This window comes from Pristiophorus japonicus, chromosome 7, assembly GCF_044704955.1.
Source record: "Pristiophorus japonicus isolate sPriJap1 chromosome 7, sPriJap1.hap1, whole genome shotgun sequence".
Lineage (NCBI taxonomy): Eukaryota > Metazoa > Chordata > Chondrichthyes > Pristiophoridae > Pristiophorus > Pristiophorus japonicus.
Genome location: NC_091983.1, coordinates 157715510 through 157740168, shown reverse-complemented (window position 1 = coordinate 157740168; position 24659 = coordinate 157715510). Strand labels below are relative to the sequence as shown.

Sequence of the window (24659 nt, the reverse complement as noted above, 5' to 3'; positions counted from 1 at the left end):
TCCTGCTCCCCCTGGCCCACAGTGGGACCCTGCTCCCCCTGGCCCACAGTGGTGTCCTGCTCCCCCTGGCCCACAGTGGGACCCTGCTCCCCCTGGCCCACAGTGGGGTCCTGCTCCCCCTGGCCCCACAGTGCGGTCCTGCTCCCCCTCACCCCACAGTGGGGTCCTGCTCCCCCTGGCCCCACAGTGCGGTCCTGCTCCCCCTCACCCCACAGTGGGGCCCTGCTCCCCCTGGCCCACAGTGGGGTCCTGCTCCCCCTGGCCCACAGTGGGGCCCTGCTCCCCCTGGCCCACAGTGGGGTCCTGCTCCCCCTGGCCCACAGTGGGGTCCTGCTCCCCCTGGCCCCACAAGAGAAGTGGCCCCGATCCACTTTCTCACTGGGTTGCACTGACGGAAAACTCATTGCTGCTTCCCGCTCAGCCTGCTGACGAAGAATTGCAGTTGGGTCCCGATGATGTCATCCAGACACAATATGCAAATGTTAAAAAGGACCCCTGTGGCTCTGGGTGGGTGTTCCTGCTGCCTGCTTGGTTGAGCAGGTGAAAAGTGCAGAAGGTCAGCAGTCTGTGGCTCCAGGGCAGGTAAGTGACCTGGGCAATTTTAACTGCTCACCGCCCAGTTTCCACAGGCAGGTTGGGTCAAAATTGCTCCAAATCTGTTTATTTTGTTTTCCAACCATCAATAAGGAAATCACAATTGCAGGTGCTGCTAATCCCAAAGTGCAGCTGATCACAAATCTCATCTGTTTGAGCAGTTCATAATAGAAAATTGACTTTTATTTGTTACTTGTCTAAAATAAAGCTCTTAAATTCAATCTCCAGTTTCTTTCAAAATCTTTTGAGAAAAACAAAGAAACAGTCAAATCCTCACAGGATGAAGGGACACACCTTTCAACTCCAATATTACTGTCATCTATGCACATTCTGTTTGTAGCCACCAGATGGCGTCATTGTTGGAGGCCACTGAGCAGCACGCACATGGTGCTACTCCGGTATAAAAGGCCAGCCATTTTGTGAGTGAGACACTTTGAGCCGAAATAAAGCAAAAGCAAGGTTGTACCTTGCTGAGTTAAACAGCACTCAGTTTGAACCTTTATTGCATACAGAACATTTGGCGACGAGAATACAAGAACCTTTGTTTGCAAAATGAGCACGATTGGATTTTTAGATCGATTTGTGGAGGGAGAAGATTGGGCAGACTTTGTGAGCTGTTTGAACCAGTACTTCATGGCCAACAAAATGAAGGGGGTCGATGATGCAGATCGATGCTGGGCCGTGTTCCTCACTGTGTGCGGTTCAAAGATCTACGATCTGATAAAAAATCTACTCATCCTAGTGATCCAACAGGGAAAACGTACGAGGAGTTGTGTACATTGGTACGGGAGCACCTCAAACCAGATGACGGCAACATCATCTCGAGATACAGGTGATATACACACGTTCGATCAGAGGGCCAGAGTGCGGCGGAATTCGTTGCCAACCTGAGACGTCTAGCGGGACCGTGCAAGTTCGGGACGGTGTTGGCAGACATGCTGGGGGACTTCTTTGTTATCGGTCACTTGCACTGGAGATGCCCCACTCTCAGGCAGACGCGAGGTGATCCTGTGCAAACTTCTGGTGGTGGAGGAGTTGGATTTAAAAAGGGCCATCCAGATCGCTCAATCATGTATGACGACCACTCACCTAACCTATCCAAGTCACTCTGCAGCCTCATAGCATCCTCCTCGCAGCTCACACTGCCACCCAACTTAGTGTCATCCGCAAATTTAGTGATACTACATTTAATCCCCTCGTCTAAATCATTAATGTACAATGTAAACAGCTGGGGCCCCCGCACAGAACCTTGCGGGACCCCACTAGTCACTGCTGGCCATTCTGAAAAGTACCCATTTACTCCTACTCTTTGCTTCCTGTCTGACAACCAGTTCTCAATCCATGTCAGCACACTACCCCCAATCCCATGTGCTTTAACTTTGCACATTAATCTCTTGTGTGGAACCTTGTCGAAAGCCTTCTGAAAGTCCAAATACACCACATCAACTGGTTCTCCCTTGTCCACTCTACTGGAAACATCCTCAAAAAATTCCAGAAGATTTATCAAGCATGATTTCCCTTTCACAAATCCATGCTGACTTGGACCTATCATGTTACCTCTTTCCAACTGCGCTGCTATGACATCCCTAATAATTGATTCCATCATTTTACCCATTACCGATGTCAGGCTGACCGGTCTATAATTCCCTGTTTTCTCTCTCCCTCCTTTTTTAAAAAGTGTGGTTATATTGGCTACCCTCCACTCCTTAGGAACTGATCCAGAGTCAATGGAATGTTGGAAAATTACTGTCAATGCATCCGCTATTTCCAAGGCCAGCTCCTAAAGTACTCCGGGATGCAGACCATCAGGCCTTGGGGATTTATCGGCCTTCAATCCCATCAATTTCCCCAACACAATTTCCCGACTAATAAGGATTTCCCTCAATTCCTCCTTCTTACTAGACCCTCTGACCCCTTTTATATCCGGAAGGTTGTTTGTGTCCTTCTTAGTGAATACCGAACCAAAGTACTTGTTCAATTGGTCTGCCATTTCTTTATTCCCCGTTATGGCTTCCCCTGATTCTGACTGCAGGGGAACTACGTTTGTCTTTGCTAACCTTTTTCTCTTTACATATCTATAGAAGCTTTTGCAGTCCATTTTAATGTTCCCTGCAAGCTTCCTCTCGTACTCTATTTACCCTGCCCGAATCAAACCTTTTGTCCTCCTCTGCTGAGTTCTAAATTTCTCCCAGTCCCCGGGTTCATTGCTATTTCTGGCCAATTTGTATGCCACTTCCTTGGCTTTAATACTATCCCTGATTTCCCTTGATAGCCATGGTTGAGCCACCTTCCCTTTTTTATTTTTACGCCAGACAGGGATGTACAATTGTTGTAGTTCATCCATGTGGTCTTTAAATGTCTGCCATTGCCTATCCACTGTCAACCCCTTAAGTATCATTCGCCAATCTATCCTAGCCAATTCACGCCTCATGCCTTCAAAGTTACCCTTCTTTAAGTTCTGGACCATAGTCTCTGAATTAACTGTTTCATTCTTCATCCTAATGTAGAATTCCACCATATTATGATCACTCTTCCCCAAGGGGCCTCGCACAACGAGATTGCTAATTAATCCTCTCTCATTACACAACACCCAGTCTAAGATGGCCTCCCCCCTAGTTGGTTCCTCGACCTATTGGACTAAAAAAACATCCCTTATGCACTCCAGGAAATCTTCCTCCACCGTATTGCTTCCAGTTTGGTTAGCCCAATCTATATGCATATTGAAGTCACCCATGATAACTGCTGCACCTTTATTGCATGCACCCCTAATTTCCTGTTTGATGCGCTCCCCAACATCACTACTACTGTTTGGAGGTCTATACACAACTCCCACTAACGTTTTTTGCCCTTTGGTGTTCTGCAGCTCTACCCATATAGATTCCACATCATCCAAGCTAATGTCCTTCCTAACTATTGCATTAATCTCCTCTTTGACCAGCAATGCTACCCCACCTCCTTTTCCTTTTATTCTATCCTTCCTGAATGTTGAATACCCTTGGATGTTGAGTTCCCAGCCCTGGTCATCCTGGAGCCACATCTCTGTAATCCCAATCACATCATATCTGTTAACATCTATTTGCACAGTTAATTCATCCACCTTATTACGGATACTCCTTGCATTAAGACACAAAGCCTTCAGGCTTGTTTTTTTAACACCCTTTGTCCTTTTAGAATTATGATGTAGTGTGGCCCTTTTTGTTTCTTGCCTTTGTTTACTCGGCCTTCCACTATTGCTTTTTACCTTTCTACCATCTGTTTCTGACTCCATATTACTTCACCCTATCTCGCTGCACAGGTTCCCACCTCCCTGCCATATTAGTTTAAACACTCCCGAACTACATTAGCAAATGTTACCCCCAGGATATCAGTTCCAGTCCTGCCCAACTGCAGACCGTCCCTTTTGTACAGGTCCCACCTCCCCCAGAACTGGTTCCAATGTCCCAGGAATTTGTTTGTGGACAAGTTTATGGACAAGAAGTTGCATCATGCCAAAGGATTTAGTAAAACTTAAATGTGTACAGGCCATTTAAGTGATCAGAAACTCTAGTATAGCTCACTTTAATTGAAACATCCCACAACCCTAATTAACAAGTTTATTGGGCCGTTTTATGCGATGTTTGTTAACTTGCTTCTCGCATTCAAACCTAAGCCAAAAATGAGGAAATTCCACCTATAATAAAGCAGATATGACACACATTAGAATTTCTGCTCATTTTTGTTAGATTGAAAACATTATAGGCAGCTTAAGATTGCTGCCAGTATCTAAGCCATAGTACTAAATCCATAATTTCGTGGTTCTCTTCCACAGGCAGTTCGCATGTGCTTGATGAGGGTCACCACATTAGTCTGGCTGCAGAAGTTGGCCTGCTGACTAGAAATGTTAAAATCACAGCCGATGGGGATTGTATCGCCTGGATCATTGTTGGGCAAAAGAGAAACGCGACAAGTGGGGAACTGTTCTCAGGTATGGGTTTTATTAATTTCTTCACAATTGCATTCAACTGCTTGTTGCATACAATGCATTATAGCCATATTGCCAGTTAGACTACTTCATGTTAACAAACAGGTCACAATATAGAACCAGGTAACGTGAGCAACTTAGTTATAAAACCTCCTTGTGATATTGTGATAGAAACATAGAAAATAGGTGCAGGAGTAGGCCATTCGGCCCTTCTAGCCTGCACCGCCATTCAATGAGTTCATGGCTGAACATGCAACTTCAGTACCTCATTCCTGCTTTCTCACCATACCCCTTGATCCCCCTAGTAGTAAGGACTTCATCTAACTCCTTTTTGAATATATTTAGTGAATTGGCCTCAACAACTTTCCGTGGTAGAGAATTCCACAGGTTCACCACTCTCCAGGTGAAGAAATTCCTCCTCATCTCGGTCCTAAATGGCTTACCCCTTATCCTTAGACTGTGCCCCTGGTTCTGGACTTCCCCAACATTGGGAACATTCTTCCTGTATCTAACCTGTCTAACCCCGTCAGAATTTTAAATGTTTCTATGAGGTCCCCTCTCATTCTTCTGAACTCCAGTGAATACAAGCCCAGTTGATCCAGTCTTTCTTGATAGGTCAGTCCCACCATCCCGGGAGTCAGTCTGGTGAACCTCTGCTGCACTCCCTCAATAGCAAGAATGTCCTTCCTCAGGTTACGAGACCAAAACTGTACACAATACTCCAGGTATGGCCTCACCAAGGCCCTGTACAACTGTAGCAACACCTCCCTGCCCCTGTACTCAAATTCCCTCGCTATGAAGGCCAACATGCCATTTGCTTTCTTAACCGCCTGCTGTACCTGCATGCCAACCTTCAATGACTGATGTAACATGACACCCAGGTCTCTTTGCACCTCCCCTTTTCCTAATCTGTCACCATTCAGATAATAGTCTGTCTCTCTGTTTTTACCACCAAAGTGGATAACCTCACATTTATCCACATTATACTTCATCTGCCATGCATTTGCCCACTCACCTAACCTATACAAGTCGCTCTGCAGCCTCATAGCATCCTCCTCGCAGCTCACACTGCCACCCAACTTAGTGTCATCCGCAAATTTGGAGATACTACATTTAATCCCCTCATCTAAATCATTAATGTACAGTGTAAACAGCTGGGGCCCCAGCACAGAACCTTGCGGTACCCCACTAGTCACTGCCTGCCATTCTGAAAAGTACCCATTTACTCCTACTCTTTGCTTCCTGTCTGACAACCAGTTCTCAATCCATGTCAGCACACTACCCCCAATCCCATGTGCTTTAACTTTGCACATTAATCTCTTGTGTGGGACCTTGTCGAAAGCCTTCTGAAAGTCCAAATATACCACATCAACTGGTTCTCCCTTGTCCACTCTACTGGAAACATCCTCAAAAAATTCCAGAAGATTTGTCAAGCATGATTTCCCTTTCACAAATCCATGCTGACTTGGACCTATCATATCACCTCTTTCCAAATGCACTGCTATGACATCCTTAATAATTGATTTCATCATTTTACCCACTACCGATGTCAGGCTGACCAGTCTATAATTCCCTGTTATCTCTCTCCCTCCTTTTTTTTAAAAGTGAGGTTACATTGGCTACCCTCCACTCCATAGGAACTGATCCAGCGTCAATGGAATGTTGGAAAATGACTGTCAATGCATCCACTATTTCCAAGGCCACCTTCTTAAGTACTCTTGGATGCAGTCCATCAGGCCCTGGGGATTTATCGGCCTTCAATCCCATCAATTTCCCCAACACAATTTCCCGACTAATAAGGATTTCCCTCAGTTCCTCCTCCTTACTAGACCCTCCGACCCCTTTTATATCCGGAAGGTTGTTTGTGTCCTCCTTAGTGAATACCGAACCAAAGTACTTGTTCAATTGGTCTGCATTTCTTTATTCCCCGTTATGGCTTCCCCTGATTCTGACTGCAGGGGATCTACGTTTGTCTTTACTAACCTTTTTCTCTTTACATATCTATAGAAACTTTTGCAATCCGTCTTAATGTTCCCTGCAAGCTTCTTCTCGTACTCCATTTTCCTTGCCCTAATCAAACCCTTTGTCCTCCTCTGCTGAGTTCTAAATTTCTCCCAGTCCCCGGGTTCGCTGCTATTTCTGGCCAATTTGTATGCCACTTCCTTGGCTTTAATACTATCCCTGATTTCCCTTGATAGCCATGGTTGAGCCACCTTCCCTTTTTTATTTTTACGCCAGACAGGAATGTACAATTGTTGTAGTTCATCTATGCGGTCTCTAAATGTCTGCCATTGCCCATCCACAGTCAACCCCTTCAGTATCATTCGCCAATCTATCATAGCCAATTCACGCCTCATACCTTCAAAGTTACCCTTCTTTAAGTTCTGGACCATGGTCTCTGAATTAACTGTTTCATTCTCCATCCTAATGCAGAATTCCACCATATTATGGTCACTCTTCCCCAAGGGGCTTTGCACAACGAGATTGCTAATTAATCCTCTCTCATTACATAACACCCAGTCTAAGATGGCCTCCCCCCTAGTTGGTTCCTCGACATATTGGTCTAAAAAAACATCCCTTATGCACTCCAGGAAATCCTCCTCCAGCGTATTGCTTCCAGTTTGGTTAGCCCAATCTATGTGCATATTAAAGTCACCCATTATAACTGCTGCACCTTTACTGCACGCACCCCTAATTTCATGTTTGATGCCCTCCCCAACATCACTACTACTGTTTGGAGGTCTGTACACAACTCCCACTAACGTTTTTTGCCCTTTGGTATTCTGCAGCTCTACCCATATAGATTCCACATCATCCAAGCTAATGTCCTTCCGAACTATTGCCTTAATTTCCTCCTTAACCAGCAATGCTACCCCACCTCCTTTTCCTTTTATTCTATCTTTCCTGAATGTTGAATACCCCTGGATGTTGAGTTCCCAGCCCTGACCATCCTGGAGCCACGTCTCCGTAATCCCAATCACATCATATTTGTTAACATCTATTTGCACAGTTAATTCATCCACCTTATTGCGGATACTCCTTGCATTAAGACACAAAGTCTTCAGGCTTGTTTTTTTAACACCCTTTGTCCTTTTAGAATTTTGCTGTACAGTGGCCCTTTTTGTTCTTTGCCTTGGGTTTCTCTTCCCTCCACTTTTCCTCATCTCCTTTCTGTTTTTTGCTTTTGCCTCCTTTTTGTTTCCCTCTGTCTCCCTGCATTGGTTCCCATCCCCCTGCCATATTAGTTTAACTCCTCCCCAACAGCACTAGCAAACACTCCCCCTAGGACATTGGTTCCGGTCCTGCCCAGGTGCAGACCGTCGTTTGTACTGGTCCCACCTCCCCCAGAACCGGTTCCAATGCCCCAGGAATTTGAATCCCTCCCTGCTGCACCACTGCTCAAGCCACATATTCATCTGCGCTATCCTGCGATAGTATGTGGCAGCCTACTTATGAAGGAAAAATCATTTAAAATTGCAGTGGAATAAGGTCATTCTAATGGAGCTAGTGGATTTCAGAGAAGGAAGCTATTGGTGCCATGTGTCTTCACCCTCCCTGCCCCACCAATTCAATTGTTCCTGTTTGTATTTCATCCAGTCAGTCGTAGTCGAGTCAAAATTTGTATGAACTTTCCTTTCCTTCAGACTTTTTCATGGGCTTCCTTTTATAGTTTTTGGGGCCGAAATTCACCTTCCCCGAAGGGCCGTTTGGTGGCCGATCGACAAATCGATTGGCTGCGACGGTCGGGTGTTTTTCCCTCCCTGAGCCATATTCAGCTCGTGGCAGGGGGGCGGGGGGTGGGAGGGTGGGAGGGTGGGAGGGTGGCGGGATTTGAGTGGTGTGCATTTCCTGCCGGAAACGGCGCGGTGACCTCAGCAGCATGCGGGCTGCTGAAAAACGGCTACTACAACAAAATTCAGCGATTAAAAAGATAGGATTTTTCCCGGCAGTGCCCCCACGAGGTTTTCCAGTCGGTGCACAAACGTGTCATCGCTGGAGGTTTGCTACGATCAGGTCCGGTTCTTGTGCTAAATAGTTTGTAATTGTTTTGGCTCCATTAAACCTGCTGAGTGCTGCTCAGAAGTTTTCACAGACTTTTGTGCAACTTTCAGGTCTGAGTGTTAGTGGTGGCCTATAGGCCTCATTGTGGGCTGCAAAGACCTTCTTGGCAGGGATCACCCTGAGGATGGGAGGAGTGTTGGGAGGGTGACACCTGGTACACCTGGTCAGAAGTCGGGCGGCATGCAGAAGAAGGCGTCACCATCAGCATTGTGCAGAAAAGCTGCGGGTAAGGGAGACAGCAGCCATGGCTGCACAACAGAGAAAAGGGCATGCAGATGTACACAGACCTGCAGGTAGAGAGAGTGGCCAGGAGGGAGATGGCATCAGGAGTAGGGTGAGAGACACTGTCCCCGCACCACCTCCTGCAAATACTGGGAGAGGAGCTTTCCAGCACGAACCTCCACAGGAGCCCGAGAATGAGAAAGATGTCATGTATTCAACTATCATTGTAACCCATGTATAAGCTGACCTAAGTTATACACCTTGAGAACATTGACCACATTGACCACAAGAACTTGTGGCAGACACTCCTAACCTGGACTTTCAGGTAGAAAAGGGGAAGCTCCACCCACCTTCATCACTTGAGGTCTTGGTAATAAAGGTAACTGGTCACAGAGTGACATTCTCTCAAGTATGGGCCTTGTGTGCATTTATACTGTATAGTAAGGACATATCATTGGCGACGAGAAACTGGGATTTAAACCACGCGAGCATGGCCACTAGCAGCACAGAAGAGAAGTACTGTGTTGGTGATGATTGGGACGACTATTGAGAGACTACAGCAAAGTTTTGTCACTAAGAAATGGTTGGGACAGGATTCAGCCGACAAACGTAGGGCTCATCTCCTGACGGTTTGTGAATCCAGAACGTACTTCCTGATGAAGGACCTTCTAGCGCCAGAGAAGCCGGCGGAGAAGACGTTCAAAGAGCTCAGTAAATTGATCGAGGAACACCGTAAACCAGCGAGCAGGATGCACATGGCGAGACATCAGTTTTACACGCACCGGTGGCGAGAAGGGCAAAGCGTTCTAGACTTCGTGGCAGATCTCCGGCGACTGGCGAGCCTATCTAAGTTCCCAGATGTGTGCAGAGCGGAGATGCTGCGAGACTTTTTTATTGAGGGCATTGGGCACGCTGGGCTTTTCATGAAACTGATTGAGACCAAAGACTTGACCTTGGAAGCGGCGGCTCTGATAGCCCAGACATTTATCTCAGGGGAGGAAGAGACCAGAATGATGTATGACAAAAATCTTGGCTCAAATGCGGCAAACGACCAGGGAGTCAACATTGTTAATGCGGCACACAGTTCTCTAGGCAGAAAAGGGCAATCGGACATGCTCCAGCATGTAGTCGAACCCAAAGGGGGAATTCAACAGAGACAGTGGCTAGCTGAACGGCGATTCATGCCATCGCAATGGACAATGCGGCCAGTATTGGGGCCATCAACACCTGTTAATGGTGCGCTTAAGGACAGTCACAGAGACAGTCAGAGATGATCGACTGGTAATGGATCTTTTGTTTCCAACAATGGGGCCTCCAGCTCCTGCTGGAGGTGTGGAGGCAAACACCCAGCCAGAGCTTGTAGGTATCAGCAATATACCTGCAGAAACTGCAACGTCAGCGGTCACTTGGTGCATATGTGCAGGAAGCCTGCAGCCAGGTTGATGTATGAGGAGGACGGGCCCGATGTAAGCCCTACCAGGCCAAATGAATACTGGGGGAAATCGCTGGAAGCTGAAGTTCAGCGAGTTCATGTGGAGCACATGTACAGTTCATATACCAGGACGCCACCGATAATGATGAAAGTGCTCCTCAATGGCATCCCAGTTTTAATGGAGCTAGACATGGGGGTCAGCCGGTCCCTGATGAGTATCAAACAGTTCGAAAGGTTGTGGGTGTCCATTGCCGATTGACGTACAGCTACGGACATATTCAAAGGCGATGATTCTGGTGCTAGGCAGCGCCACAGTAGTCGTGACCCAAAAAGATTCGGACTTTGGAGTTGCCACTCTGGATTGTCCCGGGGGACAGTCCCGCACTACCGGGGAGGAGTTGGCTTGCTGTCATGAACTGAAAATGGGGCGATGTCAATGCAATTTCTTCTGTGGAGCGAGTATCATGCTCACAGGTCCTGGACAAATTTGACTCATTATTTTAACCCGGCATCGGCACCTTCATGGAGGCCAAGGTAGTGATCCACATAAACCCGGACGCCAGGTCGGTACACCACAAGGCCAGAGCGGTGCCGTATGTGATGCGGGAAAAGATAGAAGGCGAATTGGACCGCCTGCTGAGGGAAGGCATCATCTCGCCAGTCGAATTCAGTGACTGAGCGAACCCGATCGTGCCGGTGCTCAAGGCGGCTGGGTCGGTCAGGATATGTGCCGATTACAAGATCACCATCAATCGGGTGTCACTCTAAGACCAATACCCGCTACCGAGAGCGGAGGACCTCTTTGCAACACTGTCCGGTGGCAAACTTTTTTCAAAATTGGACCTGACCTCAGCTTACATGACCCAGGAGCTGGCGAGTGAGTCGAAGAAGCTGACCACCATCACGACACATAAGGGGTTGTTTGAGTATAACAGATGTCTGTTCGGGATTCGTTCGGCCACCGCGATCATTCAGCGAAATATGGAAAGCCTCCTCAAGTCGATTCCAAGGACGGTGGTTTTTCAAGACGACATCCTCATCACGGGTTGCAATACTGAAGAACACCTCCACAACCTGGAAGAGGTGCTACGCAGACTGGACTGGGCAGGGCTGCGACTGAAAAAGGCGAAGTGCATCTTCTTAGCTCCAGAGGTAGAATTCCTGGGGAGGAGGGTAACAGCAGATGGGATCAGACCTACTATGTCCAAATCGGAAGTGATCCAGAGAGCACCCAGACCCTGTAACACGACGGAGCTGCGTTCATTCCTGGGGCTCCTGAACTATTTTGGTAACTTTCTTCCCAAATTGAGCACGTTGTTAGAGCCGCTACACGTGCTCCTACGTGGTATGTGTTGCAGCATGTGAATGCCAATGGTCAGTTACAGCCGGTAGCTTATGCCTCCAGAAGTCTGTCCCAGGCAGAAAGGGGCTATGGGATGGTAGAAAAGGAAGCGCTAGCATGTGTATATGCAGTAAAAAAAAAATGTACCAGTACCTGTTTGGCAGGAAATTTGAGCGGGAGACAGATCACAAACCCCTAACGTCCCTTTTGGCTGACAACAAGGCCATAAATGCGAATGCATCGGCCCGCACACAGAGGTGGGCACTCACGTTAGCTGCCTATGACTACACAATTCGGCACAAACCGGGCACTGAAAACTGCGCCGATACACTCAGCAGGCTCCCACTAGGCACCACTGAGGGGGCAACTGAGCATGATGCTGAGATGGTCATGGCTGTTGAAGCTTTCGAAAGCGAAGGCTCACCTGTGACAGCCCGTCAGATTAAAGTCTGGATAAATAAGGACCCACTACTGTCTTTAGTTAAGAAATGTGTCCTGAATGGGGACTGGGCAGCCACATATGGGGCATGCCCTGAGGAATTTAAACCATAGGCGCAAGGATGAACTCTCGATTCAGGCCGATTGCCTACTGTGGGGAAACTGAGTAGTCATGCCCCAGATGGGCAGAGAGGTGTTTATCAGAGAACTTCACAATGAGCACCTGGGCATTGTCATGATGAAGGCAATTGCCAGGTCACACGTTTGGTGGTCAGGGATAGATGCAGACCTGGAACTTTGTGTTCGCAGGTGCAACACGTGTGCTCAGCTGGGCAATGCACCCAAAGAAGCCCCCCTTAACCCCTGGTCCTGGCCCGTCAAGCCATGGTCACGCATCCATGTGGACTACGCAAGTCCTTTCATGGGAAAAATGTTTTTGGTTGTAGTAGACGCCTACTCTAAATGGATTGAGTGTGCCATTTTAAATTCAAGCACATTCTCTGCCATGGTAGAAAGTCTACGGGCAATGTTCGCCGCCCATGGTCTACCGGATGTCTTGGTCAGCGACAATGGCCCGTGCTTCACAAGCACTGAATTCCAGGACTTCATGGCAGGCAATGGAATCAACCATGTCAGAAAGGCACCGTTCAAGTCGGCCTCAAACGGCCAGGCAGAATGAGCAGTGCAGATAATCAAACAGAGGATGCTCAGAATCTAAGGGGGTTCCCGACAAAGCCACTTATCATGGCTCCTGTTGGCCAATAGATCTCGACCACACTCGCTCTCAGGGGTTCCACCCGCAGAGCTACTAATGAAAAGGACGTTCAAAACCAGGTTATCCCTTATGCACCCTACTATGAAAGAAATTTTTGAGAGCAGGCGTCAGTCGCAATATGACTACCATGACAGGAATGCGAGGGCGCGATGTATTGATGTCAATGACCCTGTTTTTTTCCTTAATTCCACTGCAGGGCCCAAATGACTTGCGGGCACTGTGATTGCCAAAGAGGGGAATAGGGTTTTGGTAGTTAAACTTACCAATGGACAAATCTGCCGCAAACACGTGGATCAAACAAAAAGGAGGTTCAGCAACCCCATAGAAGAAGCAGAGGAAGAACACGATGTAGAGTTTACTCCACCACAGGTGACCGAACACCGGAACCAAGTGGAGGAGAGCCCAGTCACTGTGGGTAGTCCGGACAGGCCTGAGGCAGCGCAAACAGCAGACACTCAGGCCAGTGCCCAACAACCGGAGCCCCAACTCAGGCGCTCTACAAGGGAGCGTAAATCACCAGAGAGACTTAACCTGTGATCCCAATAAGACTTTGCGGGGGAGGTGACCAATAGAGGACCAGGGAAATGGCCAGCAGGCAGCTGTCAGCGGGGGTGGCCAACGCAGACGTGGGGGAAGGAGGCCCTACCCTCAAAGGGTCTACAGACCTCCGTTCTCCTTCCTCCAGTTCAGTGATGAGCAATGCCTGCGAAATCTACGATTTCAGGCAGAAGTACTGAGGGAGCTCTGCACTGTCCTGCGAGAAGATCTGCAGTCTCAAACAAGGCTCAGAACCGCCCTCACCATGGAGACCAAGGTCACCACCATGAATTTTTATGCCACGGGGTCTTTCTAATCTGCCACTGCAGACATTGGCAACATCTCACAATTCTCAGCACATGGATGAATCCGGCAGGTGACCGATGCACTCTACAGGAGAAGGGTGTAGTACATCTCCTTTCCGATGACAAGGGACAAACAGGTGGAGCAGCAGGCCAGATTTGCCCGAATAGCAGGCTTCCCGAGGGTGCAGGGTGCCATTGACTGCACACACGTTGGGCTGAGGGCACCACCTTATCACCCCGGGATCACAAATGCTTCCACTCGCTGAATGTGCAGCTCGTGTGTGACCACCAGCGTTGGATCCTGGCAGTTGATGTGAGGTACCCAGGTAGCAGTCATGATTTGTTCATTCTGCACTCGACCAGTGTGCCCGCCCTCTTCATAGGCCCAAATCAGGATTGTGGTTGGCTGCTTGGGGACAAGGGATATCCCCTGTACACTTGGCTGCTCATTCCACTGCGGAACCCCAGGACAACGCCAGAGCATACATACAATGACGTTCATTGTGCTACCAGGTGCATCATCGAGCAGTGCATAGGCATCCTTAAGCAGAGGTTCCGGTTCCTGGACCGCTCTGGTGGCACTTTGCAGTACTCTCCTCAACAGGTCTCCATAATCTGCTGCATGCTGCACAATCTGGCCATCATGAGTGAACAGCCGCTGGAGGTCGAGCCAGCATTACCATCTGAGGAGGAGGAGGAAGCACAGGAAGAGGAGGAGGTGGATCCCCGTTGCCCCAGAGCTCGGAGGCATCGTCTCCATTGCAACCTTGCAAGGGAGGTGCAACTGCGTCTCATAGCTACTCGCTTCAGATAATCCCATCCACAAATGACCCTTCAGCTCCCTCGTTCAATGGCCATTGCAATGAGTGCCTTAACGCAGAATTGCCCACTCCCAAATGAAACACCTGGCCAGATATATATGCCGAAAATAAAGATTCATCCAATTATCCAAATCACTGCAAAAACAGAACATAAAGAACAATATAATAATACTGTAATCATTTTTCACCCCTGTGATTTCAGTATAACACCTGTTATGCGTGACTACCCTAACACTATGCCTAACTGTCATCCCTGTGGCTGCATCATGGGTCCGGGAAGGCTGCTGTGGTTGTTGTCTTGGACCTCCAGCTGTCCTTCTAGGATTCCCTGGAACACCTCTGGGCCTGGAAGGGCCGGGTGCAGACTGGCCAGCACCCTCCTGAGAGGGTGTGATCTCACATATATGGAGGTGCCTGACACCTCCCCTGCAATCTCGCTCCATGCATTATGTACTGGCGGTCTGCCAGGTCTCCCACGTCAGGAAACAGTATTTTCCTTCTGTCCTCCACCCTGTCCATCAGTGTTTCCAGCTCCATATCAGAGAACCTGTTGGCTCTCCTTGCCTCTTACACCAGCCCTCCTTCCAAACTCCTTCCCCCCTCAGGGCCTTGCTGCAAACCCTGGCCTTTAACCAGGTCATGGAGCAGCTGGCTCATTGGAATCCCTTACCTGCATGCTGAATTCTTCAGTGGTCATAATGCTCAAATTAAGACAGCCACACCGCTGAAAAATCCACTTTGGCAGGGTTCATTAGCACTGGAACCCATTTTTTCACTTTTGCAGCTGAATTTGGGGTGGCCCAACCATAAAATGTTTTGGCGCTAATGGCCCAAAAAGGTGGGGGGAGCACCAACTTTCCAGCGGTACTGAATTTCGGGCCCTTTCTCTTTCTAATCATTAATTTGTTAGGTTTTCCACTCATGGACTTTTTTCTCTATTGAAGTCTACCATTTTCAGTATACAATACCATTCTTTAGCTACCCAAAAGCAATGTAGAAAGACCCTTCCTCACATGTTGTTATCTTCAGGGCAGGGGAGGGGATTGGTTGGCTCCTACATGGCATTTTCTGAAAATCAGCTGATATCAAGATCTCAACTTCTGGGAATGCCACATGCAGTCTTCCATTCCATGGTACAGTGCATGTTTAAAAGTCCTTCTTTATGCTACTTTTCATGTTGATTTTTTTTAGCTAATATGCTAATTTTGCTTTGCTGCTGCTTTTTCCCTCTTACGAATCCCTCCTGGGCTGCATGTCCCAACAGCCATGTGCTGCGAGGAGGTATGCAAAGGTAGTTCAATTAAGCCCCCTCCTCTGATTTTCTTTGCTTTGCTGAGGTAAGTTGCTGATCTCTACTTGCTATGGTGTTGACCACCTCTGACCCAAGTCTTTTTAACGAAAAGAGCCGGTGATCCCGGAGGAATGTAGACTTGCGCTCCGAGACCTAGTTGCACAGTCCAGCATACTTTTACCAGCATAAGAGTTTTAAAACATAGAAAAAATAAATGTTATTACATATATTTATATTAAAAACTGCCTGTCTATGAAGGTACATTTATTTTGAACACTATTAAAGCATTTTTTTTTAATTCACAGAAATAATTATTTTCTCTAAAACATTTAATTTAATGCAATTTCTATTAATTGTTAAAAAGTGAAATGTTTTTTTCATATATGTTTGTGTTTTATTTGATTTTAGAGGTATTCCCATTGATAGTAATGATATGTCTTCCAGGATCGTATGCTTATCCTGGGATCATGTGGGTCTGGACCACCAATCACAATGTAGTATTCTCATTCATAGAAATGGTAGCTCCGGAGAGGCCGCAATTTTCAGGCTAATATTTTTTCTTAATTTTAAATTTCATTCATTTTCTTTGTAATTTATTTTTCTACCGTGAACCTATTTCTGCACTTTTTCTTCCATATCACCAATTACCGGCTATGTGTTTTGTCTAACAGGCATTCTCCAAGTTTCAAATGTGGACTTTGTACGGATTGGGAAATGAGGACATTCAGCAGTAGAGTTCAGTAACATCAGCCCTGGATCAGAAATGATATCCTGCAGCATTCATCACATTTGTGGTTGTGGTGTTCACTCAGCAGCGAACAGTGGTATTCTGTTATGTGACAATGTGATATATGACACCGAGGGCCATGGCCTGGATCTGGAAGGTCAGAACCACACTCTACTAAGGAACCTCATTGCGCTGACCAGACAGCCAGACAATGGAGCAGAATGGGTTGCTGGCATCAAAGTGAACCTGGCGGACAATGTTAAACTTCTAAATAATGCAGTGGTTGGGTCTAAAAGTTTAGGTTACTATATTAATGGTCAACAATGTTTTCAACAAGAACCACCCTGGTCTGGTAATATGGCCCATTCAAACCTCCATGGCGTTCATCTAAAAACGGGTGATGGATTTCAATGCTGCACTAAAATCAGTGGCTTCCTGGCTTATAAGAACTTTGATTATGGTATTTTTCTTCATATTCAAAGTAGTGTCCTCGTTAGCAATGTGACACTTGTTGATAATGGGGTTGGACTCCTCCCAATGGTTTATGAAGCATCAGCTCAGAAATATAAGTGTGTGAAGAAGTATATAGAGATACAGAAGTCTGTGATCATTGGCACCAGCTCAATCTTTGATTGCTTTAAAGACCGTATCAAACCTACTTTGACGAGTGACCTTGCTTATAATGTCCATGCTCCCAGGACTCCATCTCAAGGTCGTATTGGGATTTTGTGGCCAGCATTCACTTCAAAATCAGGTGAAGGTCCAAATAGGCCATGGCATCAAATAGCAAGCTATTCAGCAGTTCATGGCATCACAAAACTGGAAGGTGGGCACTTTCAATTATTCTTTTGGTGAGAGCCAATCTTTCAGAGCTATCTATCAGTTGTGCGGTTCAGATCCCCACTGTTGTTGTTATAATGTTAGCTGTAGAATCACCGAGGTAAATTTGGATCTTGAGCTCTCTGACACCAGATTAAGTGCGGATCAGTAATTTGGGCGTGCATCCTCATGGCTTTCAAGGGATGCATATTTGTGGGAGTGGGTTGCGGGTCTGGGTACGGTGCTTGAATTCCTGATATGCATTCCATGTGCGCGAAACTCTATGCCAGGAGGACTTAATCTGAAACCTTCAACAACAGTAACAACTTGTACTTCTATAGCGCCTTTAATGTAGTAAAACGTCCCAAGGCGCTTCACAGTAGCATTATCAAACAAAATTTGACACCGAACCACATGAGATATTAGGGTAGAAGACCAAAAGCTTATTGGAAGAGGTAGGTTATAAGGAGCATCTTAAAGGAGGAAAGAGAGGTGTTGAGGTGGAGAGATTAATGGAGGGAATTCCAGAGCTTAGGGCCTTGGCAGCTGAAGGTGCAGCTGCCAGTGGGGAGCGATTAAAATCGGAGATGCATAGGAGGCCAGAATTAGAGGAGAGCAGATATCTTAGAGGATTGTGGGGCTGGAGGACGTTGCAGAGATAGAAACATAGGAACATGGAAAATAAGTGCAGGATTAGGCCATTCGGTCCTTCGCGCTGCACTACCATTCAATATGATCATGGCTGAACATACAACTTCAGTTCCCCATTCCTGCTTTCTCTCCATACCCCTTGATCCCTTTAGCCATAAGGGCCACATCTAACTCCCTTTTGAATATATCTAATGAACTGACCTCAACAACTTCCTGTGGCAGAGAAATCCACAGGTTCACAATTTACTGAGTGAAGAAGTTTCCCCTCATCTCGGTCCTAAATGGCTTACCCCTTATCTTTAGACTGTGACCCCTGGTTCTGGACTTCCCCAACATCGGGAACATTCTTCCTGCATCTAACCTGTCCAATCGCATCAGAATTTTATATGTTTCTATGAGGTCCCCTCTCATACTTCTAAATTCCAGTGAATATAAGCCGAGTCGATCCAGTCTTTCTTCATATGTCAGTCATACCATCCCGGAATCAGTCTGGCGAAACTTCGCTGCACTCCCTCAATAGCAAGAATGTCCTTCCTCAGATTAGGAGACCAAAACTGTACACAATATTCAAGGTGTGGCCTCACCAATGCCCTGTACAACTGCAGTAAGACCTCCCTAATCCTATACTCAAACCCTCTCGCTATGAAGGCCAACGTGCCATTTGCCTTCTTCACCGCCTGCTGTACCTGCATGCCAACTTTCAATGACTGATGTACCATAACACCCAGGTCTCGTTGCACCTCCCCTTTTCTTAATCTGTCACCATTCAGATAATATTCTGCCTTCCTGTTTTTGCCACCAAAGTGGATAACCTCATATTTATTCACATTATACTGCATCTGCCATGCATTTGCCCACTCACCCAACCTATTCAAGTCACCCTGCAGCCTCTTAGCACCCTCCTCACAGCTCACACTGCCACCCAGCTTAGTGTCACCTGCAAACTTGGAGATATTACGTTCAATTCCTTCATCTAAATCATTAATGTATATTGTAAATAGCTGGGGTCCCAGCACTGAACCTTGCGGCACCCGACTAGTCACTGCCTGCCATTCTGAAAAGGACCTGTTTATTCCGACTCTTTGCTTCCTTTGCCAACCAGTTCTCTATCCACGTCAATACATTACTCCCAATACCATGTGCTTTAGTTTTGCACACTAATCTCTTGTGTCGGACCTTGTGAAATACCTTAGAAAGTCCAAATGCACCACATCCACTGGTTCTCCCTTGTCCACTCTACTAGTTACACCCTCAAAAAATTCTAGAAGATTTGTCAAGTATGATTTCCCTTTCATAAATCTATGCTGACTTGGACCGATCCTGTCACTGCTTTCCAAATGCACTGCTATTACATCTTTAATAATTGATTCCAACATTTTCCGCCACTGATTTCAGGCTAACCGGTCGATAATTCCCTGTTTTCTCTCTCCCTCCTTTTTTAAAAGAGTGGGCTTACATTAGCTACCTTCCAATCCATAGGAACTGCTCTAGAGTCTATAGAATGTTGGAAAATGCCCACCAATGCATCCACTATTTCTAGGACCACTTCCTTAAGTACTCTGGGATGCAGACTATCGGGCCCTGGGGATTTATCGGCCTTCAATCTCATCAATTTCCCGAAAACAATTTGTTGACTAATAAGGATTTCCTTCAGTTCCTCCTTCTCACTAGACCCTCGGTCCCCTAGTATTTCCCGAAGTTTATTTGTGTCTTCCTTCGTGAAGACAGAACCAAAGTATTTGTTCAATTGGTCTACCATTTCTTTGTTCCCATTATAAATTCACCTGATTCTGACTGCAAGGGACCTACATTTGTCTTCACTAATCTTTTTCTCTTCACATATCTCTAGAAGAATTTGCAGTCAGTTTTTATGTTCCTTGCAAACTTACTCTCATACTCTATTTTCCCCCTCCTAATTAAACTCTTTGTCCTCCTCTGCTGAATTCTAAATTTCTCCCAGTCCTTTGGTTTGTTGCTTTTTCTGGCCATTTTATATGCCTCTTCCTTGGATTTAATTTCCTTTGTTAGCTACGGTTGAGCCACCTTCCCTGTTTTATTTTTATGCCAGACAGGGATGTACAATTGTTGAAGTTCATCCATGTGATTTTTAAATGTCTGCCATTGCCTATCCACTGTCAGCCCTTTAAGTATCATTTGCCAGTCTATCCTAGCCAATTCACGTCTCATATCATCGAAGTTACCTTTCTTTAAGTTCAGGACCCTCGTCTCTGAATTAACTGTGTCACTTTCCATCTTAATGAAGAATTCTACCATATTATGGTCACTCTTCCCCAAGAGGCCTCGCACAACAAGATTGCTAATTATTCCTTTCTCGTTACACATCACCCAGTCTAGGATGGCCAGCTCTCTAATTGGTTCCTCGACAGATTGGTCTAGAAAACCATCCCTTATACACTCCAGGAAATCCTCCTCCGCCGTATTGCTACCAGTTTGGTTAGCCCAATCTATATGTAGATTAAAGTCACCCATGATAACTGCTGTACCTTTATTGCACGCATCCCTAATTTCCTGTTTAATGCCATCCCTAACCTCACTACTACTGTTTGGTGATCTGTACACAACTCCCACTAGCGTTTTCTGCCCTTTGGTATTCCGCAGTTGTACCCATACGGATTCCACATCAACCAAGCTAATGTCCTTCCATACTATTCCTTAATCTCCTCTTTAACCAGCTTTGCTACCCCACCTCCTTTTCCTTTCTGTCTATCCTTCCTGAATATTGAATAACTCTGGATGGTGTGTTCCCAGCCTTGGTCACCCTGGAGCCATGTCTCCGTAATCCCAATTACATCATATCTGTTAAAAGCTATCTGCGCAGTTAATTCATCCACCTTATTATGAATACTCCTCGCATTGAGACACAGGGCCATGGGACGAGGCCATGGAGGGATTTGAAAGCAAGGATGAGAATTTTTAAATTGAGGCGTTGCTTAATCGGGAGTCAATGTAGGTCAGTGAGCACAGGGGTGATGGGTGAATGGGACTTGGTGCGAGTTAGGACAGGGGTAGCAGAGTTTTGGATGACCTCAAGTTTAGGGAGGATGGAATATGGGAGACGGGCCAGGAATGCATTGGAATAGTCAAGTCTAGAGGTAACAAAGTCATGGATGAGGGTTTCAGCAGCAGATGACCTGAGGCAGGAGTGCAATCAGGAAATGTTCCGAAGGTGAAAATAGGCTTTCTTAGTGATGGCGCGGATATGTGTTCAGAAGCTCATCTTGGGGTCAAATACAACACCAAGGTTGTAAACGGTCTGGTTCAGCCTCAGGCAGTTGCCAGAGAGAGGGATGGGGTCGGTGACTAGGGACCGGAGTTTGTGGCAGGGACCGAAGACAACAGCTTCGATCTTCCTAATATTTAGTTGGAGGAAATTTCTACTCATCACGTGACTATTTAGGGACTGTGGAGGGGTCGAGAAAGGTGGTGGTAAGGTGGAGCTGGGTGTCGTCAGCGTACATGTGAAAACTGATGCTGTGTTTTCAGATGATGTCGCCGAGGGGCAGCACGTAGCTGAGAAATGGGGGGGGGGTCAAGGATAGATCCTTTGAGGACACCTGCTATAATGGTGCAAGAGCCATTCCTGCAAATTAACAGATAAACTGAAGCAGGTGCAGTGACGGGCAATGGTATAAAGTTGAAAGTAGTTCATGATTGTGATGCAGAGGATATAGGATACTGAGGTTACAAACAGTCTGGTTCTGCCTAAGACAGTGGTTGGGAATAGGATAGAGTTTCTGGTGGGGACCAAAGACAACGGCTTTGATATTTTAAAAGTAAATTGTGGCCTACTCACAATTGGATGAAGCATTGGTGGAGGGGTTGTGAGAGGTAGAGGTGGGTGTCATCAGCTTTCATGTGCCAGTTCATCTCATATCTGTGGATGATGTAGTCGGGGGCCAATATATAGATAAGGAAGAGGAGGGGCTAAAGGTGGATATTTGCGAAATACTGACATGACAGTGTGGGTAGAGAAGCCATTAGTTGAGATACTTAGGCTACGACTGGATAGGTGAGAGTGAATCAAGTGAGGACAGTCCTAGTGAGCTGGACAACATATTGAGGCATTGGAGGAGGATGGTATGGTATCAAAAACTGCAGAGAGGTCAAGAAAAATGAGGAGGGATGGATCATGGTCATAATCACAGAGAGCCATTCATGACTTTGGTTAGGCTAGTTGAGATGCTGTTGGAGGGGTGAAAACTTGATTGGAGGCATGCAAACAGGGAATTGTTTGTAATATGGTCATGATAGATCTGCCGATTGATGGCTATACCACTTGTGCACTAGATATGCTGAAATCTATGCTCCTTGGACTTGAGCGAGTGAAGATGGGTGCCATGCCATGGGGAATGATTTGGATGGGAGACAGTGGAGGTATTGCTGGGGACAAAGGCCACAAAAGTGGGGGAATGATTGAGCATATCAACAGTTGCAGAGGTATTGTTGCAAATGAAGGATCAAAATCTAGGCACTGAAAATTGGGTGAGGTGTAAAATGGGCTGCCAATTCGCCATCACCTGTTTTTCACCTGACGATAAAAGTTAAAATTAGCCCCACTGTTGTGCTTTTGTCTTTCTCGGCACAATCGGCTTTCTGAAGTTTATAGAGTATTTATAATTTGAAACCAGTATCAACAATGTGTGTAATAATTACCAACTGTCATATTTTCTCTCACTCATATACACAGCTTATAATTTTTTTAATGTAACTAAAAATGTTCAGTTTAAATTTCACTTCAATAACTTTTTAAAATTGAAAAGCTGAATATCTGTGGGCTGTGCCTGTCTGCGACCTCTGTTGCTGACCCTGCCAAGTTTGATGGGTCACGGGGAGTTCTTTATGTTTCCAAATTGAGGGAAGTGGTTGCAGTTCACTGTAAAAGTGCTGGAGTCCCCCTGGAAAGAAGATATACATAGCCCCCTCCAATTCATTGAAAAGAATTACTACCTGTACCTTTGGGTCCAAGCGATGAGCCTTGGCCTGGATTTCCAGGTGGTTCCACTAATGTTATTTGGTTGACTGTAACCAAGCGTATCTGGGTCCTTACTCTTCCACCATACTCCTGCTGGAGTTCCAGTGGAAGTGCATTGAAAGGTCAAAGGCTTTTTGGCTCCAGGAAGCGTACACTATACTGAAGATTTTTGATTTAATGTAGATGTAGAACGTTCTATGGGTTTCATCTGCAACTGAGCCACATATGTGCTGTTCTTCAGCCTGATCTATTTAATGTGCCCAGTCCAATAATTAAGATGCCCCAACCAGCTTACAGTCCAATATGAAAAATAAGGTTTGTCATTCAACCTAAATTCAGAAACTATGGTGAAAATGGTGAGAGATTCATACTGTGAGTTGTACACATCAAAAAATATGAATATATTAGAATTTTTTAGCTATTAATGAGTAAGAATCTTTCATTTTAAATTTTTTAAGATTACGTTTCATTTTTTTTTAGATGTCACATTTTCTGGGTTCATGAAGAACTGCTACAGTGAGGACAGTGATGCTTGCTTTATGTCCAACCCTCAGAATTATGGCATTATGCATCCAATTGTAGCTAAAGGCACACGGATGTTGCACATCAAAGAACAGAACAAGTTTTATTTTCACTCCTCTGAAGCCAGGTACAATTTATCTATGTTTCTATTTCAAGGTGATGAAAGGGCTGGGAAATGAATGGAACACCTTTTCTCTTTGAGTACCTCAGTGTCATAATCAAGTATGGATTGAAAATTGAACGGACTCTCTTACAGTCATGCACCAGCTGCCCCTTGATTTTCTTCCATATGATGTGCTCAGATGAGCCATTACGCCCAGGCGCAGGAAATCTGCACATATTCTATTGGTCTGATGATATCGTTCAACAACAACAACTTGCATTTAAAGTAGAAAAATGTCCCAAGGCACTTCACAGGAGCGATATTGTGCAAAACTTGACAATGAGCCACATAAAGAGATATTAGGAGAGGTGACCAAAAACATGGTCAAAAATGGTAGGTTTTAAGGAGCATCTAAAGGAGGAGAGAGAGCTAGAGACGCGGAGAGGTTTAGGGAGGGAATTCCAGAGCTTAGGGCCTAGATGTCTGAAGGCACGGTCACCAATGGTGGAGCGATGAAAATTGGTGATGCCCAAAAGGCCAGAATTGGAGATCTTGGGAGGGTTGTAAGGCTGGAGGAGATTACAAAGGTAGAGCGGGTGAGGACATGGAGGGATTTGAAAACTAGGATGAGAATTTTAAATTCGAGACGTTGCCAGACCGGGTTTCAGCGAGCATAGGGGTGATAGGTGAATGGAAGTTTACAGCAGGTGGAAGGTGGGAGGCTGACCAGTAGAGCATTGGAATAGTCAACTCGAGAGGAAATAAAAGCCTTAGATGATGGTTTTGGCAGCAGATGAGCTTAGGCAAGGGCAGAGATGAGTGATGTTACAGAGATGGAAGTAGGCGATCTTAGTGATGGTGTGGATATGTAGTCGGAAGCGCACCTCAGAGTCAAATAGGATGCCAAGGTTATGAAACAGTCTTGTTTAGCCTTAGAAAGTGGTCAGGAATCAGTGGCTAGGAAACGGAGTTTGTGGCGGGGACTGAAGACAATGGTTTTGGTCTTCCCAATATTTAGCTGGAGGAAATTTCTGCTAATCTTGGCCTGGATGTTGGACAAGCAG

At 46.2% G+C, this 24659-nt stretch overlaps 1 protein-coding gene across 1 annotated transcript in view; it reads left to right on the top strand.

Annotated features, from left to right (window-relative positions):
- LOC139266646 (fibrocystin-like) overlaps positions 1 to 24659 on the top strand; it is a 630313-nt gene that overhangs the window by 404443 nt on the left and 201211 nt on the right. Inside the window, 3 exon segments of the mRNA XM_070884234.1 lie at positions 4403 to 4558; positions 16452 to 17333; positions 23451 to 23619. Coding sequence (XP_070740335.1) covers positions 4403 to 4558; positions 16452 to 17333; positions 23451 to 23619 — 1207 coding nt within the window.